We start from the raw sequence: 26,149 nt of genomic DNA, 5'->3' as shown, positions 1-26,149 counted from the left end.
GTTTCGCATAAAACATAACTCTTTCAGATTGGAGAAAGATAAATAAACATGAACAAAGGGTTGGCGAAACGCAGATTTATTAGAACCAAGAACAATCATACAAACTACCAGAACACAAAATAAAAGCATTGCAATTTATTCTGCTTTTTTCAAAACCTTATTACATAGAAACATACACTGTTTTGTCTTTATTCATTGTGTACAGTAACAATACGGCAGTTTAAGCTTTCAATTATATTAAAGTACCTAGGACAAGCGTCAGCCCATTTTTAGGAACATTTTAACGCAGTGTTAGTCCAACATTGTTACTACCACATTACTGTAGATTGTATTGCATTGATTTTCATAAAACATAATCAATTCATCATTGCTAAAAGTCAAACTGTTCAACTGTTCGTAACAGGATTTGTTTACTCACAGTTCTTCTGAGCATTTATTGCACCAAAAAAATTGCAACTCATCTAGCAGTAAAGTATAAGGCAGTCAGTGGGCTGTTTATTCTGAACAGCCATGTTAGAAATGAACACAAGCTAGATGACCAATGATGTGTATATACATCATTGGCTATGACTCTTGATTGAAATAAATGATTAAATAAAAAATATTAAGGCTTATTTAATGATTGCTTTGAATATTCCCGTCTTTTCGAACAACACCTGAGAAAAAAGGTATGACCTACATCTCAACATCCTGCACACAAATGTTATCTAACTAAATGTCCCAGTTACTTGATCATGGCAGTCTGCTACAGCATTCCTCATATATGCAAAAAAAAAAAAAAACACAGAAAAAGGTAAACAGTTTGTTATTGTGTATGTTGTTTCATACACAGTGTATACAGGAGTATATCCAATATCTGTAGTCCATTTCTGCAATAGGCATGTATTTCGTTAGTGAGCTAATGGCAGGTTCTTGCATGTAAACAATAGCAGCCCAACAATTCTACTTCCCCTAAAATTAACAGGCAATGATGATGTTGGAGTGTTGCGTTGTTCATCATGCTCTCTAGACACGCCTGATGTTGCGCGTCACCCTTGTAGACTGGTTGGTTTGCTTCATGGCTGCAAAAGACAGAGACATTTAGAGAATGCTTCAGACAAGGCCTAAATACATACTGCCATTCCTTTTCTAGAGAATCTAATTGATTAAGACCTACTATGAGAATGATGATCTTCAAAAGAGATCCCACTGAAGTTCTCTCTCCTCTAACATGAGTTACACATCATCTGCAAGGCTACACGTCTTGAGGCCTCCTACCTGAGAAGTCCAGCTTGTAGGTCTGTCGGTTGACAGTGTAGGACATGGATCCCTTGAAGTCCTGCTGGTACTGGTCTTCAATGTCAGCACTGTCTTTGAAGGTGTGCCAGCGCCCACTTTTCCCCCCAAACTGCCACTCTGGAGATTCACTCTGGCCCGCTGGGGACATCTTCACTTTCTGGAAAGCAGACGTCACTCGACCAATTCTGTTCAATCAGAGAGACCGGTTCGCTTGTCTCAAGTAAAATATCAATACATTCAAATCAGCACATTCAAATAATGAGGGTTTTATCTATGGCACAGTCAATGTCTTCTCCTAAAGGGGTAATCTGTTCCATTGTGTTTGAACTTACAGATTTCCGCTTTGAGGTGGTTGGTACTTTGGACGACGGACAACTTTCCTCTTCCTATTGCCGCTCACCTGTCTCATTTCTGACAAACACACACACACACATAATGAACAGAGAAATGAATAAGCAACGCAGAAATGTTTTATTCACATACTTTCACTTTCCCAGTTACGTTGAGTCTTTCTGTTTTGAGTGAGTCACAGACTGGCAACTGCTTGGCATCGACCACAAGGCACTACAGAGGGTAGCGCGTACGGCCCAGTACATCCAGCTCTATAACAGGCGGTGTATATATGTCTATTTAGAAATATATATATATATATATATCTATATTATACTGTATACTGTATTATTGTTATTTTATTGTGTTACTATTTCCTTTTTTTCTTTAGCAAATGTTTCTTACTTTTTAACTCTGCATTGTTGGGAAAGGGCTCATAAGTAAGTATTCCACGGTAAAGTCTTTACCAGTTGTATTTGGCGCATGTGACAAATAAAATGTGATTTGATTGATTTGACATTAAAGTTCTAATGTCAATATAAGTGTTTGTCTAAGGTTTCTTTCAGTCTGACTCACGTCTGAATCGGATCTCGAAGATATCGGAGCCGATGTTGAACGTAAGAGAACCGTTACGGTTGCCTTGGAATTTCTTCTCGATCTCAGAACTCTGGATGGGGCCTGTGTTTCCCTTGGAATCCTGAGAGAAAAAACAAACACTCTTCCTGTCACTCAACAATGGTTTCTGTGACACTTTTTTTCTCTCAATAGCATTACATGTCATATGATATTTTGTTTCTAAGCTGAATTAAGACTGGAGAAGAGGATTCCAGAGTTCCAGAAGAGGTTTCCATGGTTCAGTTTACTTCCTGAATTGACTGAATTGAAATGGAATTGACCTCAACCCTGGCATGTCCCTAAGTTCAGCTTCTAAAGATAACGGTACACTTGGGGTTGTTGCCTGGTGTTCTGCTGTACCTTTTCTCCATACTTGGTCCAGCCTTTGCTAGTTGAGTAGAACCAGATCCACTCTGTCTGCTGACCATCCAAACGCCTCACCCTCAGATTCTTCTTACCACGGACTCTCATAGCCTTGAAATCAATACTCACTTTGCTACAGAGAGAGAGAATAGAAAGAGACAAGACAGAGGGAGAGACAGACAGACATGGGGGGGTGAGTCTCAATTACCAAAATCATTATTTCAAAGTCCTTGAAAGACTTTAGATCAGTCAACCAAACCCATGTATATATACAGTGTCAAGAAAAAGTATGTGAACCCTTTGGAATGACCTGGATTTCTGCATAAAATGGTCATCAAATTTGATCTGACCTTCATCTAAGTCACAGCAATAGACACACACAGTGTGTCTACACATCTACTCATTCAAGGGTTTTTCTTTATTTTTACTATTTTCTACATTGTAGAATAATAGTGAAGTGACATCAAAACTATGAAATAACCCATATGGAATCATGTAGATACAAAAATGTGTTAAACAAATCAAAATATATTTTATTTTGGAGATTCAAAGTAGCCACCCTTTGCCTTGATGACAGCTTTGCACACTATTGGCATTCTCTCAAACAGCGTAGTGAGGAACGCAGTCACCTGGAATGCATTTCAATTAACAGGTGTGCCTGGTTAAAAAGTACATTTTTGGAATTACTTTCCTTCTTTATGCATTTGGGCCAATCAGTTGTGTTGTGACAAGGTAGGGTTGGTATACATAAGATAGCCCTATTTGGTAAAAGACCAAGTCCATATTATGGCAAGAACAGCTCAAATAAGCAAAGAGAAACTTCAGTCCATCTTTACTTTAAGACATGAAGGTCAGTCAATCGGGAGCATTTCAAGAACTTTGAAAGTTTCTTCAAGTGCAGTCGGAAACACCATCAAGCGCTATGATGAAACTGGCTCTCTTGAGGACCGCCACAGGAAAGGAAGACCCAGAGTTACCTCTGCTGAAAAAAATAAGTTAATTAGTTACCAGCATCCGAAATTGCAGCCCAAATAAATGCTCCACAAGGTACAAGTAACAGACACATTTCAACACCAACTGTTCATAGGAGACTGCGTGAATAAGGCCTTCATGGTTGAATTGCTGCAAAGAAACCACTACTAAAAAACACCAATAAGAAGAAGAGACTTGCTTGAGCCAATAAACACGAGCAATGGACATTAGACCGGTGGAAATCGATTTTTGGTTCCAACCGCCGTGTCTTTGTGTGACGTAGAGTAGGTGAACGGACTATCTCCGCATGTGTGGTTCCCACCGTGAAGCATGCAGGAGGTAGTGTGATGGTGTGGGGGTACTTTGCTGGTGACACTGTCTGTGATTTATTTAGAACTCAAGGCACACAACCAGAATGGCTACCACAGCATTCTGCAGCGATACGCCATCCCATCTGGTTAGCGCTTAGTGGGACAATCATTTGTTTTTCAACAGGACAATGACCCAACACACCTCCAGGCTGTGTAAGGGCTATTTGACCAAGACGGAGAGTGATGGAGTGCTGCATCAGATGACTTGGCCTCCACAATCCCGACCTCAACCCAATTGAGATGGTTTGGGATGAGTTGGACTGCAGAGTAAAGGAAAAGCAGCCAACAAGTGCTCAGCATATGTGGGAACTCCTTTAAGACTTTTGGAAAAGCATTCCAGGTGAAGCTGGTTGAGAGAATGCTAAGAGTTTATCAAGGCAAAGGGTGGCTACTTTGAAGAATTTCAACAACAAAAAAAATACATTTTGATTTGTTTAACACTTTTTTGGTTACTACATGATTCCATCTGTGCTATTTCATAGTTTTGATGTCTTCACTATTATTCTACAACATAGAAAATTGTAAACAATAAAGAAAAACCCTTGAATGAGTAGGTGTGTCAAAACTTTTGACTGGTACTGTATATATATTGTATATACAGACAATGTATGTAGGCCTATCTGGCTCTGAACTGAACTAATACCATCAGGTGTACTTCCTCTCCTTACCCGTAGGGGGTGTTGTAGATATTGATGCCCTTGGTATTGGGTTGGGAGTACTGTCCTTCCAAAATGTGATCGTTGGCTATGTCCTTCCAGCCATGTCCATCTTCCAACTGCCATTTGTATGGCCCGCTAAAGTCACGCTGAGCCCCTGACAGTGGGGCACAAAATGGATACAGGTAAATTACACTCACGACACACTCATTCGTTGCATCCATACATATCTCTGCTCATGGTCACAAACACAACCATATTAACTTGATTAGGCCAATGTCCATTTTCAGTCTTGGTCAATTAACATTTCTTAACGTTTCAAGGTTTATGGATTGAATGGAAGCAAACTTGTCGACTCCCTCCCTTCCTCTCTGACCCAATTACAGCCTAGTACACATCTCACCTCTAGATGAAGAACTTTCCCTGGCCTGGTCTCCTCTTCTCACTCCAGATGAAGACCTCCTCCTGTCCCTCCTCCCACCTCCTCCTCCTCTCCCTCCAGATAAAGACCTCCTCCTGTCCCTCCTCCCACCTCCTCCTCCTCTCCCTCCAGATAAAGACCTCCTCCTGTCCCTCCTTCCACCTCCTCCTCTATCTCCAGATAAAGACCTCCTCCTTTCTCTCCCACTTCCTCCTCTCCCTCCAGATAAAGACCTCCTCCTGTCCCTCCTTCCACCTCCTCCTCTCCCTCCAGATAAAGACCTCCTCCTGTCCCTCCTTCCACCTCCTCCTCTCCCTCCAGATAAAGACCTCCTCCTTTCTCTCCCACTTCCTCCTCTCCCTCCAGATAAAGACCTCCTCCTGTCCCTCCTCCCACCTCCTCCTCTACCTCCAGATGAAGACCTCCTCCTGTCCCTCCTTCCACCTCCTGCTCTCCCTCCAGATGAAGACCTCCTCCTTTCTCTCCCACCTCCTCCTCTACCTCCAGATAAAGACCTCCTCCTGTCCCTCCTTCCACCTCCTCCTCTACCTCCAGATGAAGACCTCCTCCTGTCCCTCCTTCCACCTCCTCCTCTACCTCCAGATAAAGACCTCCTCCTGTCCCTCCTTCCACCTCCTCCTCTACCTCCAGATGAAGACCTCCTCCTTTCTCTCCCACCGCCTTCTCTTCTCCCTCCAGATAAAGACCTCCTCCTTTCCCTCCTCCCACTACCTCCATCACGGTCAGAGGAGGAGCTGAGGTGCTTGAGGCGACACTTGGCTCCGTAGCGACAGTTGCCTCTCAGTGCGTATTTGCAGACGTGTAAGTAGTGGCACCTTTTCCCATCCCGGCAGTGACCACTGTTGTAGTACCGGCAAGGCTCTTCCTGATCCTGATCAAATATAATATAATCAATTAAACTGAAATAGATATGACAGCATGACTTTTGACTTTTCCCACATTTTGTTACGTTACAGCCTTATTCTAAAATGGAATAAATAAAAATGTTTCCTCAGCAATCTACACACAATACCTCATAATGACAAAGCAAAAACAGGTTTGTAAAAACAGAAATACCTTATTTACATAAGTATTCAGATCCTTTGCTATGAGACTCGAAATTGAGCTCAGGTGCATCCTGTTTCCATTGATCATCCTTGAGATGATTCTACAACTTGATTGGAGTCCACCTGTGGTAAATTCAATTGATTGGACATGATTTGGAAAGGCACATGCCTGTCTATTTAAGGTCCCACAGTTGACAGTGCATGTCAGAGCAAAAATCTAGCCATGAGGTCATAGGAATTGTCCGTAGAGCTCCGAGAAAGGATTGTGTCGAGGCACAGATCTGGGGAAGGGTACCAAAAAATGTCTGCAGCATTGAAGGTCCCCAAGAACACAGTGGCCTCCATCATTCTGAAATGATGGAGAGCTGGCCGCCCGGCCAAACTGAGCAATCGGAGGAGAAGGCCCTTGGTCAGGGAGGTGACCAAGAACCCAAGAGCTCTAGAGTTCCTCTGCAGAGATAGGAGGACCTTACAGAAGGACAACCATTTCTGCAGCACTCCACCAATCAGGCCTTTATGGTAGAGTGGCCAGACGGAAGCCACTCCTCAGTAAAAGGCACATGACAGCCCACTTGGAATTTGCCAAAAGGCACCTAAAGACTCAGACCATGGGAAACAGGATTCTCTGGTCTGGTGAAACCAAGATTGAACTATTTGGCCTGAATGCCAAGCATCACGTCTGGCACAATCCCTACGGTGAGGCATGCTGGTGGCAGCATTGTGTTGTGGGGATGTTTTTCAGCAGCAGGGACTGGGAGACTAGTCAGGATTGAGGCAAAGATGAACGGAGAAAAGTACAGAGAGATCCTTGATGAAAACCTCCTCCAGAGCGCTCAGGACCTCAGACTGGGGCAAAGGTTCACCTTCCAACAGGACAACGTCCCTATGCACATAGCCAAGACAATGTAGGAGTGGCTTCGGGACAAGTCTCTGAATGTCCTTGAGTGGCCCAGCCAGAGCCCAGACTTGAACATCTCTGGAGAGACCTGAAAATAGCTGTGCAGCGACGCTCCCCATCTAACCTGACAGAGTTTGAGAGGATCTGCAGAGAAAAATGGGAGAAACTCCCCAAATACAATTGTGCCAAGCTTGTAGCGTCATACCCAAGAAGACTCAATGCAGTTATTGCTGCCAAAGGTGCTTCAACAAAGTACTGAGTAAAGGGTCTGAATACTTATGTAAATGTGATATTTCAGTTTTCTTTTTTTTTATACATTTGCAAAATGTCTAAAAACCTGTTTTTGCTTTGTCATTATGGGGTATTGTGTGTAGATTGACGAGGGGAAAAAACTATTTTATAAATGTTAGAAAAAGGTTATAACGTAACAAAATGTGGAAAAAAGTCAAGGGGTCTGAAAAAGGCACTATATCTGTTAACTATAAGTGGGGTTGCATTTGTAAAGTTGAACAGTTCACTTGTAAAGGCTATTTTCTTTACTTTTACATAACATTTTTAATTTGAGCCACAGATCGAAACTACTAAAAAAAAAGGATGCTTGATATTTTTACAGACTTAGTTCTGACCTGCCGGGGTCCTGCTGCATCACTGTCTGATTCCTCTTCTGTAGCACTGCTCTCAGAGTTACTCTCAGAGCAGCTGAAGTCCTCCTGGTAGCTGTTCCCTTGACTAGGGTCTGGACAGGGAAAATAGAATAGAAATACAATAGAATAGAACAATAGGAAATAGAAGAGAAGCTGTGATTACAGTGTGATATTGGACCAGTGTGATATCAAATTGTGTTTTGTGTCACAGTAAATAACTGTATAATCAATAGTAACAAACTGTATAAGCTGAATACAGTAGGTTACCGTATATTACATTGCATATTCGGGAAAAATGTAACGACTGGGAAATATTTTAAGTATTTTGTAACGTAAATAAATGCTACATAAAAAACAGTAGCAGTTCACTTACACAATACATTTAATATTTTATTATTAGTTTACTGGTACTTGTTTACTTGTTTTGTTATTTTATATGCATTACTTTGTTGATGGCAGTGTTGTTTTATATTATACAAAAACATATACAGTCAGAAAGGCACAACATACAAATAAGTCATTTTCCATTGTTAAAAGTAAATCACAAAAATAGGAGCTACATGTAAAGAGCAGGCCCCTTGTGGAAATTAGGTGAATAATATGAGTGAGTATTTTCAATGTGATGTACACTGAGTGTACAAAACACTAGGAACACCTGCCTTTTCAATGACATAAACTGACCAGGTGAATCCAGGTGAAAGCTATGATCCCTTATTTATGTCATCTGTTAAAGCTCAATATGTAACTTTTTCAGGGACCTGACCGAATTCACATAGAAATGTGTGTTATTGTTCTGTCCTTCGCATCGAAAGCAAATCTAAGAAGTGGAAGATATGTTCTATGTGCACTATTTCTATGCTTCCCATTCTTAAGTTTTGTTTTTGCGTCTTTTACTTTCGGTTTTGTACACCAATTTTAAACAGCTGAATATTCAATATTTTGGTTATGGAAAATATATTTTATGGCGGTTTAGATGGTACAATGACTTTCTAGACTATACTTGCTTGTTTAGCCACATAAACTGAAATTAGGAGAACTATTCGAATTTTGGCAAACAGGAAAAGGCGGAGCTATTTCTGCATAGTGCATCTTTAAATCCACTTCAATCAGTGTAGATGAAAAGGTAGGAGACAGGTTAAAGAACGATTTTTGAAGCCTTGAGACGATTGAGACATGGATTGTGTAAGTGTGCCATTCTGAGGGTGAATGGACAAGACAAAAGATTTAAGTTCCTTTGAACGGGGTATGGTAGTAGGTGCCAGGTGCACCGATTTGAGTGTGTCAAGAACTGCAAAGGTGCTGAGTTTTTCACGCTCAACAGTTTCAAGAATGGTCCACCACCCAAAGGACATCCAGTCAACTTGACCCACTGTGGGAAGCATTGGAGTCAACATGGGCCAGTATCCCTGTGGAATGCTTTGGACACCTTGTAGAGTCCATGCCCTGATGAATTGAGGCTGTTCTGAGGGCAAAGAGGGATCCAACTCAATATTAGGACGGTGTTCCTAATGCTTTGTATATTACATGCTGTCGGGGGGGACATTGTAATATAATTATGTACATTGTCATTACTAGCTTACTAGCCAGTTAGCCAGGCTAACTAGCTACCTTTCCCCTGTGTCATACACTGTGTATTTGAGTCATGATTATGCCTTACTTGTAAGATGGTAGTTCCATTGTATACAGAGTTCTTGTTATACTGTACAGCCTGCTCACTATTGCAGCATCTTAATGCGCTCTCGCTCTGTCCGCCATTAACTTGGTTTAGTGACAGTTTTCTTAACGTGCGGTGGTCACGTGTACTCTCGGGCCACATTATACTTCAGTCTATGTGTGCATATCGGATCTGTGTTATGTAGCAGTAAAGACTGCAGCTTTATCCTGCTATTGTCGTTCATATTTTTCTATGCTGCATTATCATTCAGTTAAGTCAAGTTGTATCTGTGTATAGCCTTACCCCTTTTAAATTTGATTATGTGTTATAATATGTCCTTTCTTTTCTACCCTTGTAGAATCACTATCTACAGTTATTACTGGGTTGGAACTTAAAACTAAGAGTGGTCAGTGTGTGTTTTATTTATTTAAATTTCACCTTTATTTAACCAGGTAGGCTAGTTGAGAACAAGTTCTCATTTACAACTGCGACCTGGCCAAGATTAATCAAAGCAGTTCGACACATGCAACAACACAGAGGTACACATGGAATAAACAAACATACAGTCAATAATACAGTAGAACAAGTCTATGTACAGAGTGTGCAAATGAGGTAGGATAAGGGAGGTAAGGAAATAAATAGACCCTGGTGGCTAAGTAATTACAATATAGCAATTAGACACTGGAATGGTAGATGTGCAGAAAATGAATGTGCAAGTAGAGATACTGGGGTGCAAAGGAGCAAGATAATAAATAAATACAGTATGGGGATGAGGTAGTTGGATGGGCTATTTACAGATGGGCTATGTACAGGTGCAGTGATCTGTGAGCTGCTCTGACAGCTGGTGCTTAAAGCTAGTGAGGGAGATATGAGTCTCCAGCTTCAGTGATTTTTGCAGTTCGTTCCAGTCATTGGCAGCAGAAAACTGGAAGGAAAGGCGGCCAAAGGAAGAACTGGCTTTGGGAGTGACCAGTGAGATAAACCTGTTGGAGCGCGTGCTACGGGTGGGTGCTGCTATGGTGACGAGTGAGCTGAGATAAGGTGGGGCTTTACCTAGCAGAGACTTGTAGATGACCTGGAGCCAGTGGGTTTGGCAATGAGTATGAAGCGAGGGCCAGCCAATGAGAGCGTACAGGTCGCAGTGGTGGGTAGTATATGGGGCTTTGGTGACAAAACGGATGGCACTGTGATAGACTGCATCCAATTTGTTGAGTAGAGTGTTGGAGGCTATTTTGTAAATGACATCGCCGAAGTCGAGGATCGGTAGGATGGTCAGTTTTACGAGGGTATGTTTGTCAGCATGAGTGAAGGATGCTTTGTTGCAAAATAGGAAGCCGATTCTAGATTTAATTTTGGATTGGAGATGCTTAATGTACGTCTGGAAGGAGAGTTTACAGTCTAACCAGACACCTAGGTATTTGTAGTTGACCACATATTCTAAGTCAGAACCATCCAGAGTAGTGACGCTGGATGGGCGGGCAGGTGCGGGCAGCGATCGGTTGAAAAGCATGCATTTGGTTTTACTTGCATTTAAGAGCAGTTGGAGGCCATGAAGGATAGTTAGTTGTATGGCATTGAAGCTCGTCTGGAGGTTAACACAGTGTCCAAAGAAGGGCCAGAGGTATATAGAATGGTGTCGTCTCCGTAGAGGTGGATCAGAGAATCACCAACAGCAAGAGCGACATCATTGATGTATACAGAGAAGAGAGTCAGCCCGAGAATTGAACCCTGTGGCACCCCCATAGAGACTGCCAGAGGTCCGGACAACAGGCCCTCCGATTTTACACACTGAACTCTGTCTGAGAAGTATTTGGTGAACCAGGCGAGGTAATCATTTGAGAAACCAAGGCTGTTGAGTCTGCTGATAAGAATGTCGTGATTGACAGAGTCGAAAGCCTTGGCCAGGTCGATGAATACGGCTGCACAGTAATGTCTCTTATTGACGGTGGTTATGATATCGTTTAGGACCTTGAGCGTGGCTGAGGTGCACCCATGACCAGCTCTGAAACCAGATTGCATAGCGGAGAAGGTACGGCGGGATTCGAAATGGTCGCTAATCTGTTTGTTAACTTGGCTTTCGAAGACCTTAGAAAGGCAGGGTAGGATAGATATAGGTCTGTAGAAGTTTGGGTCTAGAGTGTCTCCCCCTTTGAAGAGGGGGATGACCACCGCAGCTTTCCAATCTTTGGGAATCTCAGACGATACGAAAGAGAGGTTGAACAGGCTAGTAATAGGGGTTGCAACAATTTCGGCAGATTATTTTAGAAAGAGAGAGTCCAGATTGTCTAGCCCGGCTGATTTGTATGGGTCCAGATTTTTCAGCTCTTTCAGAACATCAGCTATCTGGATTTGGGTGAAGGAGAAATGGGGGAGGCTTGGGCGAGTGGGGGGTGCATGGCTGTTGACCAGGGTAGGGGTAGCCAGGTGCAAAGCATGGCCAGCCGTGGAAAAATGCTTATTGAAATTGTCAATTATAGTGGATTTATCGGTGGTGACAGTGTTTCCTAGCCTCAGTGCAGTGGGCAGCTGGGAGGAGGTGCTCTTATTCTCCATGGACTTTACAGTGTCCCAGAACTTTTTTGAGTTTGTGCTACAGGATGCAAATTTCTGCTTGAAAAAGCTAGCCTTAGCTTTCCTAACTGCCTGTGTATATTGGTTCCTAACTTCCCTGAAAAGTTGCATATCACGGGGGCTATTCGATGCTAACGCAGAACACCACATGATGTTTTTGTGCTCATCAAGGGCAGTCAGGTCTGGAGAGAACCAAGGGCTATATCTGTTCTTGGTTCAATTTTTTTTTAAAGGGGCATGCTTATTTAAGATGGTGAGGAAGGCACTTTTAAAGAATAACCAGGCATCCTCTACTGACGGGATGAGGTCAATATCCTTCCAGGATACCCGGGCCAGGTCGATTAGAAAGGCCTGCTCGCTGAAGTGTTTTAGGGAGCGTTTGACAGTGATGAGGGGTGGTCGTTTGACCACAGACCCGTTACGGATGCTGGAAATGAGGCAGTGATCACTGAGATCTTTGTTGAAAACTGCAGAGGTGTATTTGGAGGGCAAGTTGGTTAGGATGATATCTTTGAGGGTGCCCGTGTTTACGGATTTGGGGTTGTACCTGGTGGGTACATTGATAATTTGTGTGAGATTGAGGGCATCAAGCTTAGATTGTAGGTTGGCCAGGGTGTTAAGCATGTCCCAGTTTAGGTCACCTAGCAGCACAAGCTCTGAAGATAGATGGGGCAATCAATTCACATATGGTGTCCAGGGCACAGCTGGGGGCAGAGGGTGGTCTATAGCAAGCGGCAACGGTGAGAGACTTGTTTCTGGAAAGGTGGATTTTTAAAAGTGGAAGCTTGAATTGTTTGGGTACAGACCTGAATAGTAAGACAGAACTCTGCAGGCTATCTCTGCAGTAGATTGCAACACCGCCCCCTTTGGCAGTTCTATCTTGTCGGAACATGTTATAGTTAGGGATGGAAATTTCAGGGTGTTTGGTGGTCTTCCTAAGCCAGGATTCAGACACGGCTAGGACATCCGGGTTGGCAGAGTGTGCTAAAGCAGTGACTAAAACAAACTTAGGGAGGAGGCTTCTAATGTTAACATGCATGAAACCAAGACGTTTACGGTTACAGAAGTCAACAAATGAGAGCACCTGGGGAGTAGGAGTGGAGCTAGGCACTCCAGGGCCTGGATTAACCTCTACATCACCAGAGGAACAGAGGAGTAGGATAAGGGTACGGCTAAAGGCTATCAGAACTGCTCGTCTAGTACGTTCGGAAAGAGAGTAAAAGGAGCAGGTTTCTGGGCGCGATAGAATAGATTCAAGGCATAATGTTCAGACAAAGGTATGGTAGGATGTGAGTACATTGGAGGTAAACCTAGGCATTGAGTAATGATGAGAAAGATTGTCTCTAGAGACGTTTAAACCAGGTGATTTCACTGCATATGTGGGAGGTGGAACTAAATGGTTGGTTAAGGCATATTGAACAGGGCTAGAGGCTCTACAGTGAAATAAGACAATAATCACTAACCAAGACAGTAATGGACAAGGCATATTGATATTAGGGAGAGGCATGCGTAGCCGAGTGATCTTAGGGGTCCAGTGAGTGGTTGGGCTGGCTAGAGACATGGTGATTCAGACAGCTAGCAGGCCGGGGCTACCAAGCTAGCAGAAGGGCCTTAGAGGGACGTCAAGACGAAGGAAAGTCTGTTTTAGCCTCCGCGTGTGGTGACGTCAATAGACCAGTCGTGATGGATTAGTAGGGTTCCGAGTAGCAGAGGAGTCAAAGTCCAATTGGCAAAATAGGCATAGTGGCCCAAGAAATTGGCCGATGGATCTATTCAGCTAACAGTCCAATATGCTCTAGACAGCTAGCGAGCCGTGGCTAGCAGATGGGCATTTAGGAGACGTCACGGTGTAGGCACCAGTTGAGTACTCCCTCGAGCAGATTACGTCGGTAGTCCAGTTGTGAAGGATCGGCGGGGTTCCGTGCCCCGTACCGGCAGTAGAAGAGGTCCGGGTATTGTAGCCCAGGAGTGGCAGATGGGCTTCTTCAGCTAGCCGGGAGATGGGCCTAGCTCCAGGCTAATTGGTGCTTGCTTCGGGACAGACATTAGCCAGGAGTAGTCACTCGGAATGCAGCTAGCTAGCTGCGATGATCCAGGTGAAAAGGTTCAGAGCTTGCGGTAGGAATCTGGGGATATGGACAGAAAATAGGTCCGGTATGCTCTGGTTTGAATCGCGTTGTACAAACTGGCGAGAGCTTTCCGAGCTAAAGGTTAGCTGATGACCGCTAGCAGTGGTTAGCTGACTACTAGCTAGTAGCTAGTGAGCTGGCTAGCTTCTGTTGGGGGATTCCGGTTCCGAGGTAAATAAAAATCCTTTACAAAAAACAAATCCACACCACATTGGGTGAGGCGGGTTGCAGGAGAGTATTTTGAAGTTGAGGTTTAGAAAAATATAAAAAGATATATACATGGGACACGACAAGACGAAGGACAAAGATGTCTGACTGCTATGCCATCTTGGATTACAATGGTTTGTGTGTGTGTGTGTGTGTGTGTGTGTGTGTGTGTGTGTGTGTGTGTGTGTGTGTGTGTGTGTGTGTGTGTCTTCAATAAACCCCTTTAATCTGGAAATACTGCTTCCTTCCTTGTTTTGGACGAACATTCTGTAGTGTTTACTGCCGGCCTAATATCAGCACTGAAGTTTTCCCTTATTTTAATGTTCCTTCGAATCTACAACCTAGCCATATTTGTCACATGTTGTTCACCATAGGGGGCTTATTGGAGCTGTCATTTGTGACTGAGAACGTGTGCTTTAAACAATGTACATTTGTTGATTGCTAAGCATACAAATAAGATTGTTTCTTGATACATTTGAATAGAAGTCTAGTTGTGGCCGCAACTGGACTAGATTGTGTAGCCAGGCAAGATGATAATCACAGTCGCAAACTGCAGCCGCCCAAAACAATTTGTTCTCAAGTTTGAGTTCGTTGAGCAGAGGCTGTGTATGTTTTGGTTTTACAAAGCTGTGTCCACTACAACATTCAATAATCAATGAATTTCAGTCATTCTAGCACCATGCGATCAAGTATCAGTTCCAAACATGTATTTTTTGTTCTCTATGCTCATGATCTATTTTCCTGCGAGCATATGACAGACAGCATACGACAGACAGCATATGACAGACAGCATATGACAGACAGCATATGACAGACAGCATATGACAGACAGCATATGACAGACAGTGTGACGACCCTCCCACTCTGTCTGCCGTATTCTTACTCTTTGCTCTTGTTTTCCTTATTAGGATGTTGGTGGACAGAGCGGGGAGGGTCGTTTTTGTTACGAACTTCGAGCCGGTTCATGACATGTGGAGGCTCGTTCGGGATCTTGAAGGTATTGTGTTTGGGAGGAAACGTGTAGGTGCTTTGTTTGCATCTTTTGTTACAGCTTTTTGAGTTGTAATGTTTGGTGCCCAGTGTTGGCTGCCTTTATTTGTTTGGTAAACTTGCCACTGCGGTGGATAGTTGGTTGTGTGCTGCGTTGGAGAGAGTACATTGGTTAGTTTCCAGGCCCCTGCCCAGGTTGAAGACTCTTGCTCTACTTGCTGTTGGGACATCGGTCCGAGGAGGTGAGTACAATCGGCTGTGTACCTCAGTGGGAGATTTGGGTAGGGTAGTGACACTTACTACCCAGAGCTATAGCCTTTCTTTTTCCCGTTAGGCTTAGCAACATGTTTCACTTTGGAATACGTTGGGCATGGTTATTTTGTTTATTTTTGTGATGTCCGTGGACTGAGCAGTTGTCTCGGGGACACATCCGTGGCTTGGGGGAATATGCCAGCGTGCTGGGTGTTTTTAGTTTTTTCTCTCTTCCTTGCTAGCAGGCTACAGTGCGCAATTACCCACTGCAAATCCGCACGAAGACTAGGGTTGAGTTATTGTAGGTTTTGGGGAAGCTCCATATATATCTCATCACTCTTCTGTGGTGCCCAGTGTGATTGGTGTTTCTCTTGTGGTCTGGTCTGGTGTGCTCAGCAGAGGGGAAGAGCAAGATTATTTTTTGTATTTACTTGTGACTATGGTGTCTTACGTAGACGAGTTCATTTGCTTTCCATCAGAGGAACTGTTAGAATTATGTACTAAAGAACAGCTGTTGAAGATCACTGAACACTACAAGGTTGAGATTAGTGAAAGGTCTAAAATTCTGTTAGGTTGATATTGAAAGCCAATCTGATGAAGAGTGGTATTCTTGAAGTTACCACTGGAGCAGCCTCTGCCAAGGACTCGCCACCTCCCTGTTTCATTACAATGGCTGCTCCATCTGTTAGCCCTAGTAGGCTTCTTTTTGAACAGCAGAAAGAACTGCTTATGTTACAGCTAGAGCATGATCGTGTAAAATATGAAAAGGAATTGGAATTTAAACAGGATTTGGAGAGTGCTAAAATCAAGTTGCAACAAGAGCGGCTAGTGTTGGTTAGGGAAGGAAACCTCTCAGGGGAGAGTTTGCTCTGGGAAGGTGACCCAGATTTACCTAGGGGTCGCTGCTCTTTTGGTCGTGCCCCGGACACTAGAGGTCGACCGATTATGATTTTTCAACGCCGATACCGATTATTGGAGGACCAAAAAAAGCCGATGCCGATCAATCGGCCGATTTCTCTTTTTTTTTGTAATAATGACAATTACAACAATACTGAATGAACACTTTTATTTAAACTTAATATAATACATCAATAAAATCTATTTAGCCTCAAATAAATAATGAAACATGTTCAATTTGGTTTAAATAATGTAAAAACAAAGTGTTGGAGAAGAAAGTAAAAGCGCAATATGTGCCATGTAAAAAAGCTAACATTTAAGTTCCTTGCTCAGAACATGAGAACATATGAAAGCTGGTGGTTCCTTTTAACATGAGTCTTCAATATTCCCAGGTAAGAAGTTTTAGGTTGTAGTTATTATAGGAATTATAGGACTATTTCTCTCTATACCATTTGTATTTCATATACCTTTGACTATCGGATGTTCTTATAGGCACTATAGTATGCCAGTGTAACAATAGAGCTTCCGTCCCTCTCCTCGCCCCTACCTGGGCTCGAACCAGGAACACATCGACAACAGCCACCCTCGAAGCATCGTTACTCATCGCTCCACAAAAGCCGCGGCCCTTGCAGAACAAGGGGAACAACTACTTCAAGGTCTCAGAGCGAGTGACGTCACCAATTGAAACGCTATTAGCGCGCACCCCGCTAACTAGCTAGCCATTTCACATCGGTTACACCAGCCTAATGTCGGGAGTTGATAGGCTTGAAATCATAAACAGCTCAATGCTTGAAGCACAGCGAAGAGCTGCTGGCAAATGCACGAAAGTGCTGTTTGAATGAATGCTTACGAGTCTGCTGCTGCCTATCACCGCTCAGTCAGACTGCTCTATCAAATATCAAATCATAGACTTAATTATAACATAATAACACACAGAAATACGAGCCTTAGGTCATTAATATGGTCAAATACAGAAACTATCATTTCGAAAACAAAACGTTTATTTTTTCAGTGAAATACGGAACCGTTCTGTATTTTATCTAACGGGTGGCATCTCTAAGTCTAAATATTGCTGTTACATTGCACAACCTTCAATGCTATGTCATAATTATGTACAATTCTGGCAAATTAAGTACGGTCTTTGTTAGGAATAAATGGTCTTCACACAGTTCGCAATGAGTCAAGTGGCCCAAACTGGCATATACCCTGACTGCTTGCACGGAACGCAAGAGAAGTGACACAATTTCCCTAGTTAAAAGAAATTCATGTTAGCAGGCAATATTAACTAAATATGCAGGTTTAAAAATATATACTTGTGTATTGATTTTAAAGAAAGGCATTGATGTTTATGGTTAGGTACACATTGGTGCAACGACAGTGCTTTTTTCACGAATGCGCTTTTTAAATCATCACCCGTTTGGCGAAGTAGGCTGTGATTCGATGAAAAATTAACAGACACCGCATCGATTATATGCAACGCAGGACAAGCTAGATAAACTAGTAATACCATCAACCATGTGTAGTTAACTAGTGATTGTTAAGATTGATTGTTTTTTATAACATAAGTTTAATGCTAGCTAGCAACGTACCTTGGCTTCTTGCTGCACTCCTGTAACAGGTATTCAGCCTGCCACGCAGTCTCCTCGTGGAGTGCAATGTAATCGGCCACAATCGGAGTCCAAAAATGCCGATTATCGATTGTTATGAAAACTTGAAATCGGCCCTAATTAATCTGGCCATTCCGATTAATCGGTCGACCTCTACCAGACACATTTGATATTATTGGAAACTTACGTATGTTGCCAAAATGTAATGAGAAGGACCCTGAGACGTTCTGTTTGTTGGAGCTTGTTGCTGACGCGCTCTCTCATGCACCCTGTTCCTGAATGTCTATGTGACTGACCGTTGTTTATTTTGTTTGGTATTGTCCTGTTCTGTCGCTCCTGTCTGTTCCCTTCTGGTCTCGTTTTTGTCTTTCCTTTTAAAGGTTACTTCCTGTGCGCAAAGGTTGCTGAGGTCTGGGGAGGACGAGGTTGGCTGGAGCAAGTGGAAGTGTGAACACGTACCCCCTTATGAATTTGGGAAGCAGGCTGGGTTTATTTGGGACACAGGCTAGGTCATTTACTAGGATCCAGGGCAGTATTTTGTTTGTGACTGGTATGGTGTTCCGGGGTCCTTCTTGGTCCCCGGTGTTATGGGGGGGGGGGGGGGGGGGTGATGACCCTCCCACACTCTGTCTGCCATATTCTTTTTCTTTGCTCTTGTTTTCCTTATTAGGATGTCGGTGGGTGGAGCTGGGAGGGTCGTCAGCGACATGGGACACCTGGGCCCGGGATAAATATACATCTTTCCCCATTCATTGAGGAGACTCTCTCCATGCAGACACACTTATAGATTTTGGTTATGGAATTTTTGTGGCCGTTTGTTTGATTTGGCACCTTTCTACATGCCTCATTATCACATTTATGCACGCAACCACTCACTTACACTACTGATTACTGACTACACACACCATTGTTAATTGTATTTACTTCAGTTAATAAATATATTTTGTTATTCCTTATCTCCACGTTGTCTCCCTTTTTGTTAGGAACTTCGAGCCGGTTCGTGACAACAGCATATGACAGACAGTTTGTGGTCGGAGCACGTCTCTGGAGCCGCTGACCCCAATATGGTGGAATTGTAGATGCAATTCAGGGCTTTTCTTGATGTGGTCGTTCCTTGATATTAGGTAATGCCCATTGGTGTTACCTACCCCGCCCCCTCTTGTTTTTACACTGCTGCTACTCACTGTTTATTATCTATGCATAGTCACTTTACCCCTTCCTACATGTACAAATTACCTCGACTAACCTGTACCCCCGCACAATGACTTTGTACCGATACTCCCTGTATATAGTCTCGTTATTGTTATGTAATTGTATTGTGTTACTTATTTAAGTCAATATTTTCTTAACTCTATTTCTTGAACGGCATTGTTGGTTAAGGGCTTGGAAGTACGCATTTCACGGTAAGGTCTACACCTGTTGTATTTGGCGCATGTGACAAATTTACATAGCAGGTTAGGATAATTCATGTGGCAGGTTAGGATAATTCATGTGGCAGGTTAGGATAATTCATGTGGCAGGTTAGGATAATTCATGTGGCAGGTTAGGATAATTCATGTGGCAGGTTAGGATAATTCATGTGGCAGGTTAGGATAATTCATGTGGCAGGTTAGGATAATTCATGTGGCAGGTTAGGTGAATGGAAAAGAGTATGGGTTAGGATTAGCTACAATGCAACAGCTACCAATCTGTCCCCGATGTGAAAGAAACGGCCACGGACCAATGGCGAGCATCAATGGGTGTAACTTGACATCAGAAAATGCCCCTAATAGCGATCTGCAATTACTCCTGCTGTAGAGCTCATTGAGGCCAGCAATAGCAGGTCAAACGAACGACTCACTCAGAAAACATATCATGACTCTCGAGTCAGTAAAGAGTTGTTCAAAAATAATGAATCATTCACAAACTAAACATCACTACACTAGACTATTTATCTTTTAATGCAGTCATCTCAGTTTTCATGTGAAGCATATTTGTATCCTTCGCTTGTTTGTAACAATTGCAAAGACATTGGCAACTCTGTATTTGTATTCAACTTAGTTCTGAAGTTATCTGAAGTCATAGACAGAGAAGTATCTTGATTCTATGTTTAGCAGAGATCTTTTGTGTATGAAGTGATGCGGTAGGGAAAAACACCTCTAACGACGCACTAAGCTGTGTTACGAGTGGTCTGAGGCATTTGGTAAGTAACAAGCGTTTTTAAGTGCAACTTCAGTAAAAATGGTTTTGGGAAACAGCTCGGAGATTTAACGATGCTCCCACGAAGGTTCTAACCGGGCCCTGGCCTGCGTGGTACAGTCTTTCATGTGTAGTAGTTTGTTGCATCGTATTGCTCAGTTTATCATTTGTCAACTTTGAATTCCATCTAAGCCACAGATTTTTATGTCCTCCAATTTGTACATGACCTTTTATAGCACTTTGAGAGCAAGCAGCCCAAGTCTCCAATGGTCCCAGAACTGGTTGATGTGCCACCCTAAGTGACCACACACTCAGATGGACCTACAGCTGGGCTAAGATTCTTTCACCATTCCCACACAGTAGACCTAGTGTAAACTATAATGTTGTGTATGGCTTAATTTGTGGAAATGCTGTGATCACTCACGTTTTTAATGTTGTGATTCATAGACACACGATGACCACAATTTGAATGCTGCAGCTGAGACTAAATGATGTTTAGGGACACACACTGAGACCCAAAGTATGGCTGGACATGGGAATCATGAGGGCGACACATTTGTAATATTTGTTTGGTCTTAGATGTCATAGACTATAGTGTCTTAATAAATATTTTAAAAGCATTTGATATGGATGAGCATAGTTTTGTTTGAAACTATTTCTCTGGTTTTGATAATTACTTTAAATGATACATTTTGCAACCCTACTTACAGGCCTGTTGTGGCCTGTAAACCATGAGTTTCAGGCCACGGTTTAAGGCCTTATATTAAGGTATACTGTATGTCATGGCTCAATTATAATGATCCTCGCCTAGGAACTCACATGGTGAAGGCCACAGGACTGAAAACGAACAAATTCAACAACTATGTCTCTCATTAACAAATACAGTCATGGGAGGTAACTCTACAATTCAAAGGCACACTGGGGGCTTAAATTTAAGTATACCTTAAAAGAAACTGCATTTATTTTACTCATATGAAGATAGCTGAAGTGAGCAGTACTATTTAAGTATCTTAACTTCATTTTTTCCCCCTCAATGTTTGAGAAGCCAGAACTTATCCAGTTTTACAGTGTATAATGCTGTCCTCCTGCTTATTATGAGGTTTAGACCGAATGCAGTGTTAAATGTGTTTTCCACAATTGATAACAGCAATATGGACCTGGTTAAATTGGCAAGAAGGATTTTGATTTACACTATACATACAAAAGTATGTGGCCACCCCTTCAAATTAGTGGATTCGGCTATTTCAGCCACACCCATTGCTGACAGGTGTATGACATCAAGCACACAGCCATACAATCTCCATAGACAAGCATTGGTAGTAGAATGGCCTTACTGAAGACCTGTGACTTTCAACGTGGCACCGTCATAGGATGCCACCTTTCCAACAAGTCAGTTCGTCAAATTTCTTCCCTGGTCAACTGAAAGTGCTGCTATTGTGAAGTGGAAACATCTAGGAGCAACAACAGAACGGGACCGCCGACTGCTGAAGTGGGTAAAAATTGTCTGTCCTCGGTTGCAGCACTCACTACCGAGTTCCAAACTGCCTCCGGAAGCAACATCAGCACAAGAACTGTTCATCAGGAGCTTCATTAAATGGGTTTCCATGGCCGAGCAGCCGAACAAAAGCCTAAGATCACCATGCGCAATGACAGTGGTGTAAAGCTCGCCGCCATTGGACTCTGGAGCAGTGGAAATGCATTCTCTGGAGTGATGAATCACGCTTCACCATCTGGCAGTCCGACTGGGTTTGGCGGATGCCAGGAGAACGCTATCTGCCCCAATGCATAGTGCCAACTGTAAAGTTTGGTGGAGGAGGAATAATGGTCTGGGGCTGTTTTTCATGGTTTGGGTTAGACCCCTTAGTTCCAGGAAAGGAAAATCTTAACACTACAGCATACAATGCCATTCTAGACAATTCTGTGCATCCAACTTTGTGGCAATGGGGAAGACCCTTTCCTGTTTCAGCATGATAATGCCCCCATACACAAAGTGAGGTCCACATACAAATGGTTTGTTGAGATCGGTGTGGAAGAACTTGACTGGCCTGCACAAAGCTCTGACCTCAATCCCATCAAACACCTTTGGGATGAATTGGAATGCCGACTGCGAGCCAGCCCTAATCGCCCAACTTCAGTTGCCCGACCTTACTAATGCTCTTGTGGCTGAATGGAAGCAAGTCCCCGCAGCAATGTTTCAACATCTAGTGGAAAGCCTTCCCAGAAGAGTTGAGGCTGTTATAGCAGCAAAGGGGGGACCAACTCCATATTAATGCCCATGATTTTGAAATGAGATGTACAACGAGCAGATGTCCACATACCTTTGGTCATGTAGTGTAGCTGTGTATAGGTATGGCTTTCTTGTTTTTAGTCTACCCGTCTGTCTATCCTGAGCATTATAGGACATTGTTATGAATTAAAGAAATGAAAGTGAAAGCATGTTATAATTTCATAGAAACAAAATCCTACTATTATAGTAACTTTACCATAACGACTATACCTGAGAACAAAGTAAACATTGAAATGTGAATTTTATATAAAACACCTAAATTAACTTTAACGTGTTGTCAAGTTGGCTAGGACCTTTTGAATCAAAGCCGTCTGTCCGACAAGAAACAACAACAATTCACGCATCATACCGCTTGATATGAAACATAAATATTACAAGGGAAGGGGATATAATAAAATAAAACATTGTAAGGAAATAATCTAATCAGTTCGAATGTAATGCGTCTTACCATTTACGCTTCTGGACGCCATGGGGAGAATGGTAATAGCTTTCGTTTCCGAGTGAAGTTTGCTCAATAGTTTTATATTAGGGACAGATCGAAATTTACGGAGCAGGGTTTGTCAAACTTTTTTATTTTGCTTTGGGGAGGGTTGTGTGTGTGTTTTTTTTTATTGGGCACAGGGGATGGTAGTGTGTTTTTCCCCCTAGGTTTACATTGACTCTCTTGCATTTGTTTACGTTATAATTCTTCCATCCAATCCAAATGTCCCCATCTGCTTCCATGCGCCTCCCCTATAATCAATGTGTTTTGGTACTTCCCTTATGCCTGCCTTTTCCTTGCACTAAGTTTATTTATAAACTGGGTGGTTTGAATGCTGATTGGCTGACATATCAGACCGTATACCATGGGTATGACAAAACATTTGTTTTCCCTGCACTAATTAGGTTGGTAACCAGTTAATAATAGCAATAAGGGCCCTTGGGGGTTTGTGGTATATGGCCAATATACCACAGCTAAGGGCTGTGTCCAGGCACTCCGCTTGCGTTGTGCGTTAGAACAGCCCTTAGCCGTGGTATATTGGCCATATACCACACCCCCTCATGCATTATTGCTTAATTATGAACTGGGTGATTCTGAATGCTGATTGGCTGAAAGCTATGGTATATCAGACAATGTACAGGTACAGTATGACAAAACATTACTTTTTACTCTTCTAATGATGTTAGTAACCAGTTTATAATAGCAATAAGGCACCTCTGGGGTTTGTGGTATATGGCCAATATACCACGGCTAAGGGCTGTATCCAGGCACTCCTTGTTACATTGTGCATAAGAACAGCCCTTAGACATTGGCCATATACTGTACCACACCCCCTCGGGCCTTATTGCTTAATTATAAACTGGGTGGTTCAAGCCCTGAATGCTGATTGGCTGAAAGAAGTTATATATCAGACCATATACCATAGGTATGACAAAACATAACTTTATACTCTTCTAATTGCGTTGGTAATCAGTTTATAAAAGCAATAAGGCACCTCAGGGGTTTGTGGTATATGGCCCATATCCACGACTAAGTGCTGTTTCGAGGCACTCAGCATTGCGTAGTGCACAAGAACAGTCGTGCATAAGAACAGCCCTTAGCCCTGGTATATTGGCCATATACCACACCCCTTCAGGCCTTATTTCTTAACTATACCACAGGTCAATATATTCTACCAGTCTGTCTATCCTGCCCTCGATCCACTATTCATAGTGACAATAGTGGTAGGTGGATCGTTTGTCCAAATCTGCAACAGGCTAATCATACCACACATAAAAAGCATTAAAAGCTGCATTAATTTTCAATACGAATCCACGAGAACAAATAGGTGTAGCTGATACGGAGCGGAGAGGCCAGGTGCATCATTGCGCATGAAAGAACAGTGAAGACCTGAGACGCACAGCTCAAAAAGCTCCCCAATTGATCTTGTTTAGTGACAATGCAATTATCCTACCTAGACTAGCCTACGACACCTTAATGCAATAAATCATTGCATTATTGTTTTCAAGTGAGTACAACATTATACTCTAGTCTGCAGTCAAATGTCATTTGAATAATGGCTCAAAAGCCCTGTGATTTTGAATGTTTCATTCCATTAAGATCAGTTTTGAGTCTACTCTCGTCAGTTATATAAGGTGTAGAAAAGCACGGTAGAAGGCCAGACTGACTGTATTTTTACTTCTGATACTCATTTTCATTATTTAGCAGACACTCTTATCCAGAGCGACTCATTGTAGTGAGTGCATACATTTTAATTCTTTTTTTTGTACTGGTACCCCGTGTCAATCAAACCCACAACTATGGCACAAGCGCTATGCTCCACCAGATGAGCTACATGGGAATATACTGAGATGGGCTGTCTGTTGCAGATCATCCTTCTCCCAAGTCATCCAATTAAAATGTGGCCACACATGCTCCGGCAGGCTCAGTTATTCAGGAAAGCTTAAAGGATCCGTCCCTTTCCCCCCCCAATTTTCGCCTAAAATGAAATACCCAAATCTAACTGCCTGTAGCTCAGGCCCTGAAGCAAGGATATGCATATTCTTGGTACCATTTGAAAGGAAACACTTTAAAGTTTGTGGAAATGTGAAAGGAATGTAGGAGAATATATCACAATAGATCTGGTAAAAGATAATACAAAGCAAAAAACTACTGCTCTTTTGAAATTTTTTTGTACCGTCTCTTGAAATGCAAGAGAGAGGCCATAATGTATTATTACAGCCCAGGTGCAATATACATTTTGGCCACTAGATGGCAGCAGTGTATGTGCAAAATCTTTGACTGATCTAATGAACCATTGCATTTCTGTTAAAAATGTTGTATCAAGACTGCCCAAATATGCCTAATTTGTTTATTAATAACTTTTTATTTTAAAATTGTGCATTCTCCTCAAACAATAGCATGGTATTTTTTCACCGTAATAGCCACTGTAAATTGGACAGTGCAGTTAGATTAACAAGAATTTAAGCTTTCTGCCAATATCAGATATGTCTATGTCCTGGGAAATTTTCTTGTTACTTATGTAACCGATGTGAAATGGCTAGTTAGTTAGCCGTGGTGCGCGCTAATAGCATTTCAATTGGTGACGTCACTCGCTCTGAGACTTGAAGTAGGGTTTCCTCTTGGGCCGCGGCTTTTGTGGCGCGATGGGTAACAATGCTTCGTGGGGTGTCAGTTGTTGATGTGTGCAAGCCCGGGTTGGGGCGAAGAGAGGGACGGAACCTACACTGTTACACTTGCAACCTCATGCTTATCGCATTAGCCTACGTTAGCTCAACTGTCCCGTGGAAGGGACACCGATCCCGAAAATGTTTAACAGCCATACACTGCTGCTACTAGCTGTTTATTATCTATGCATAGTCACTTCACCCCTACCTTCATGTACAAATTACCTCTAACCTGTACCCCTGCACGCTGACTCGGTACCCCCTGTACTGAGTCAGTGTAGCCTCGTTATTGTTATGTTATTGTGTTACTTTTTATTATTTTTTACTTTAGTTTATTTGGTAAATATTTTCTTCTTGAACTGCACTGTTGGTTAAGGGCTTGTAAGTAAGCATTTCACAGTAAGGTGTACACCTGTTGTATTCGGCGCATGTGACAAATACAGTTTGATTTGATATGTGTATAACACAAAATTCGTCATAAATATGTACCTGAGCAGCTAGCTAGACTGTGACCCGCTGCATATCTTACAGCTTTAGTAATAAAACGTTCTGATGTAGGCAGGGGCACTTGCTAATGTGAGGTGAGGAATGGTAGTATGTGGTGCGTGTGCGCAG

General features: G+C 42.6%; 1 protein-coding gene across 3 annotated transcripts; it reads right to left on the bottom strand.

Moving 5' to 3' along the window:
• Positions 1-60: 60 nt before the first annotated feature.
• LOC115180402 (protein mono-ADP-ribosyltransferase PARP12) lies at positions 61-22,973 on the bottom strand. 3 transcript variants are annotated; one of them, XM_029742457.1, is made up of 9 exons: positions 22,836-22,973; positions 7,598-7,707; positions 5,652-5,898; positions 4,598-4,742; positions 2,584-2,719; positions 2,185-2,305; positions 1,611-1,689; positions 1,258-1,463; positions 61-1,061 (listed from the first exon to the last, which is right to left on the bottom strand). In XM_029742457.1, the coding sequence occupies exons 1-9, from the start codon at positions 22,855-22,857 to the stop codon at positions 1,006-1,008; spliced, it is 1,122 nt and encodes a 373-aa protein (XP_029598317.1). In that variant the 5' UTR covers positions 22,858-22,973; the 3' UTR covers positions 61-1,005. The 3 variants fall into 3 exon arrangements, with proteins under 3 accessions (XP_029598317.1, XP_029598319.1, XP_029598318.1); XM_029742459.1 differs by having other exon boundaries at positions 5,739-5,898; positions 22,836-22,972; XM_029742458.1 differs by lacking the exon at positions 22,836-22,973 and adding an exon at positions 22,419-22,663.
• Positions 22,974-26,149: the final 3,176 nt, after the last annotated feature.

This window comes from Salmo trutta, chromosome 40, assembly GCF_901001165.1.
Source record: "Salmo trutta chromosome 40, fSalTru1.1, whole genome shotgun sequence".
Lineage (NCBI taxonomy): Eukaryota > Metazoa > Chordata > Actinopteri > Salmoniformes > Salmonidae > Salmo > Salmo trutta.
This window is presented reverse-complemented; position numbering and strand designations above follow the sequence as displayed.

Excerpts from the sequence above, each read along its gene's own strand:
- LOC115180402 (XM_029742457.1), bottom strand. The coding sequence starts at position 22,857 with ATGGCGTCCAGAAGCGTAAATG. Across the intron at positions 2,306-2,583 it reads GGACCAAGTATGGAGAAAAG|GATTCCAAGGGAAACACAGG; the intron begins GTACAGCAGAAC and ends TTTTTCTCTCAG. Across the intron at positions 1,464-1,610 it reads CCACCTCAAAGCGGAAATCT|AATTGGTCGAGTGACGTCTG; the intron begins GTAAGTTCAAAC and ends CTGATTGAACAG.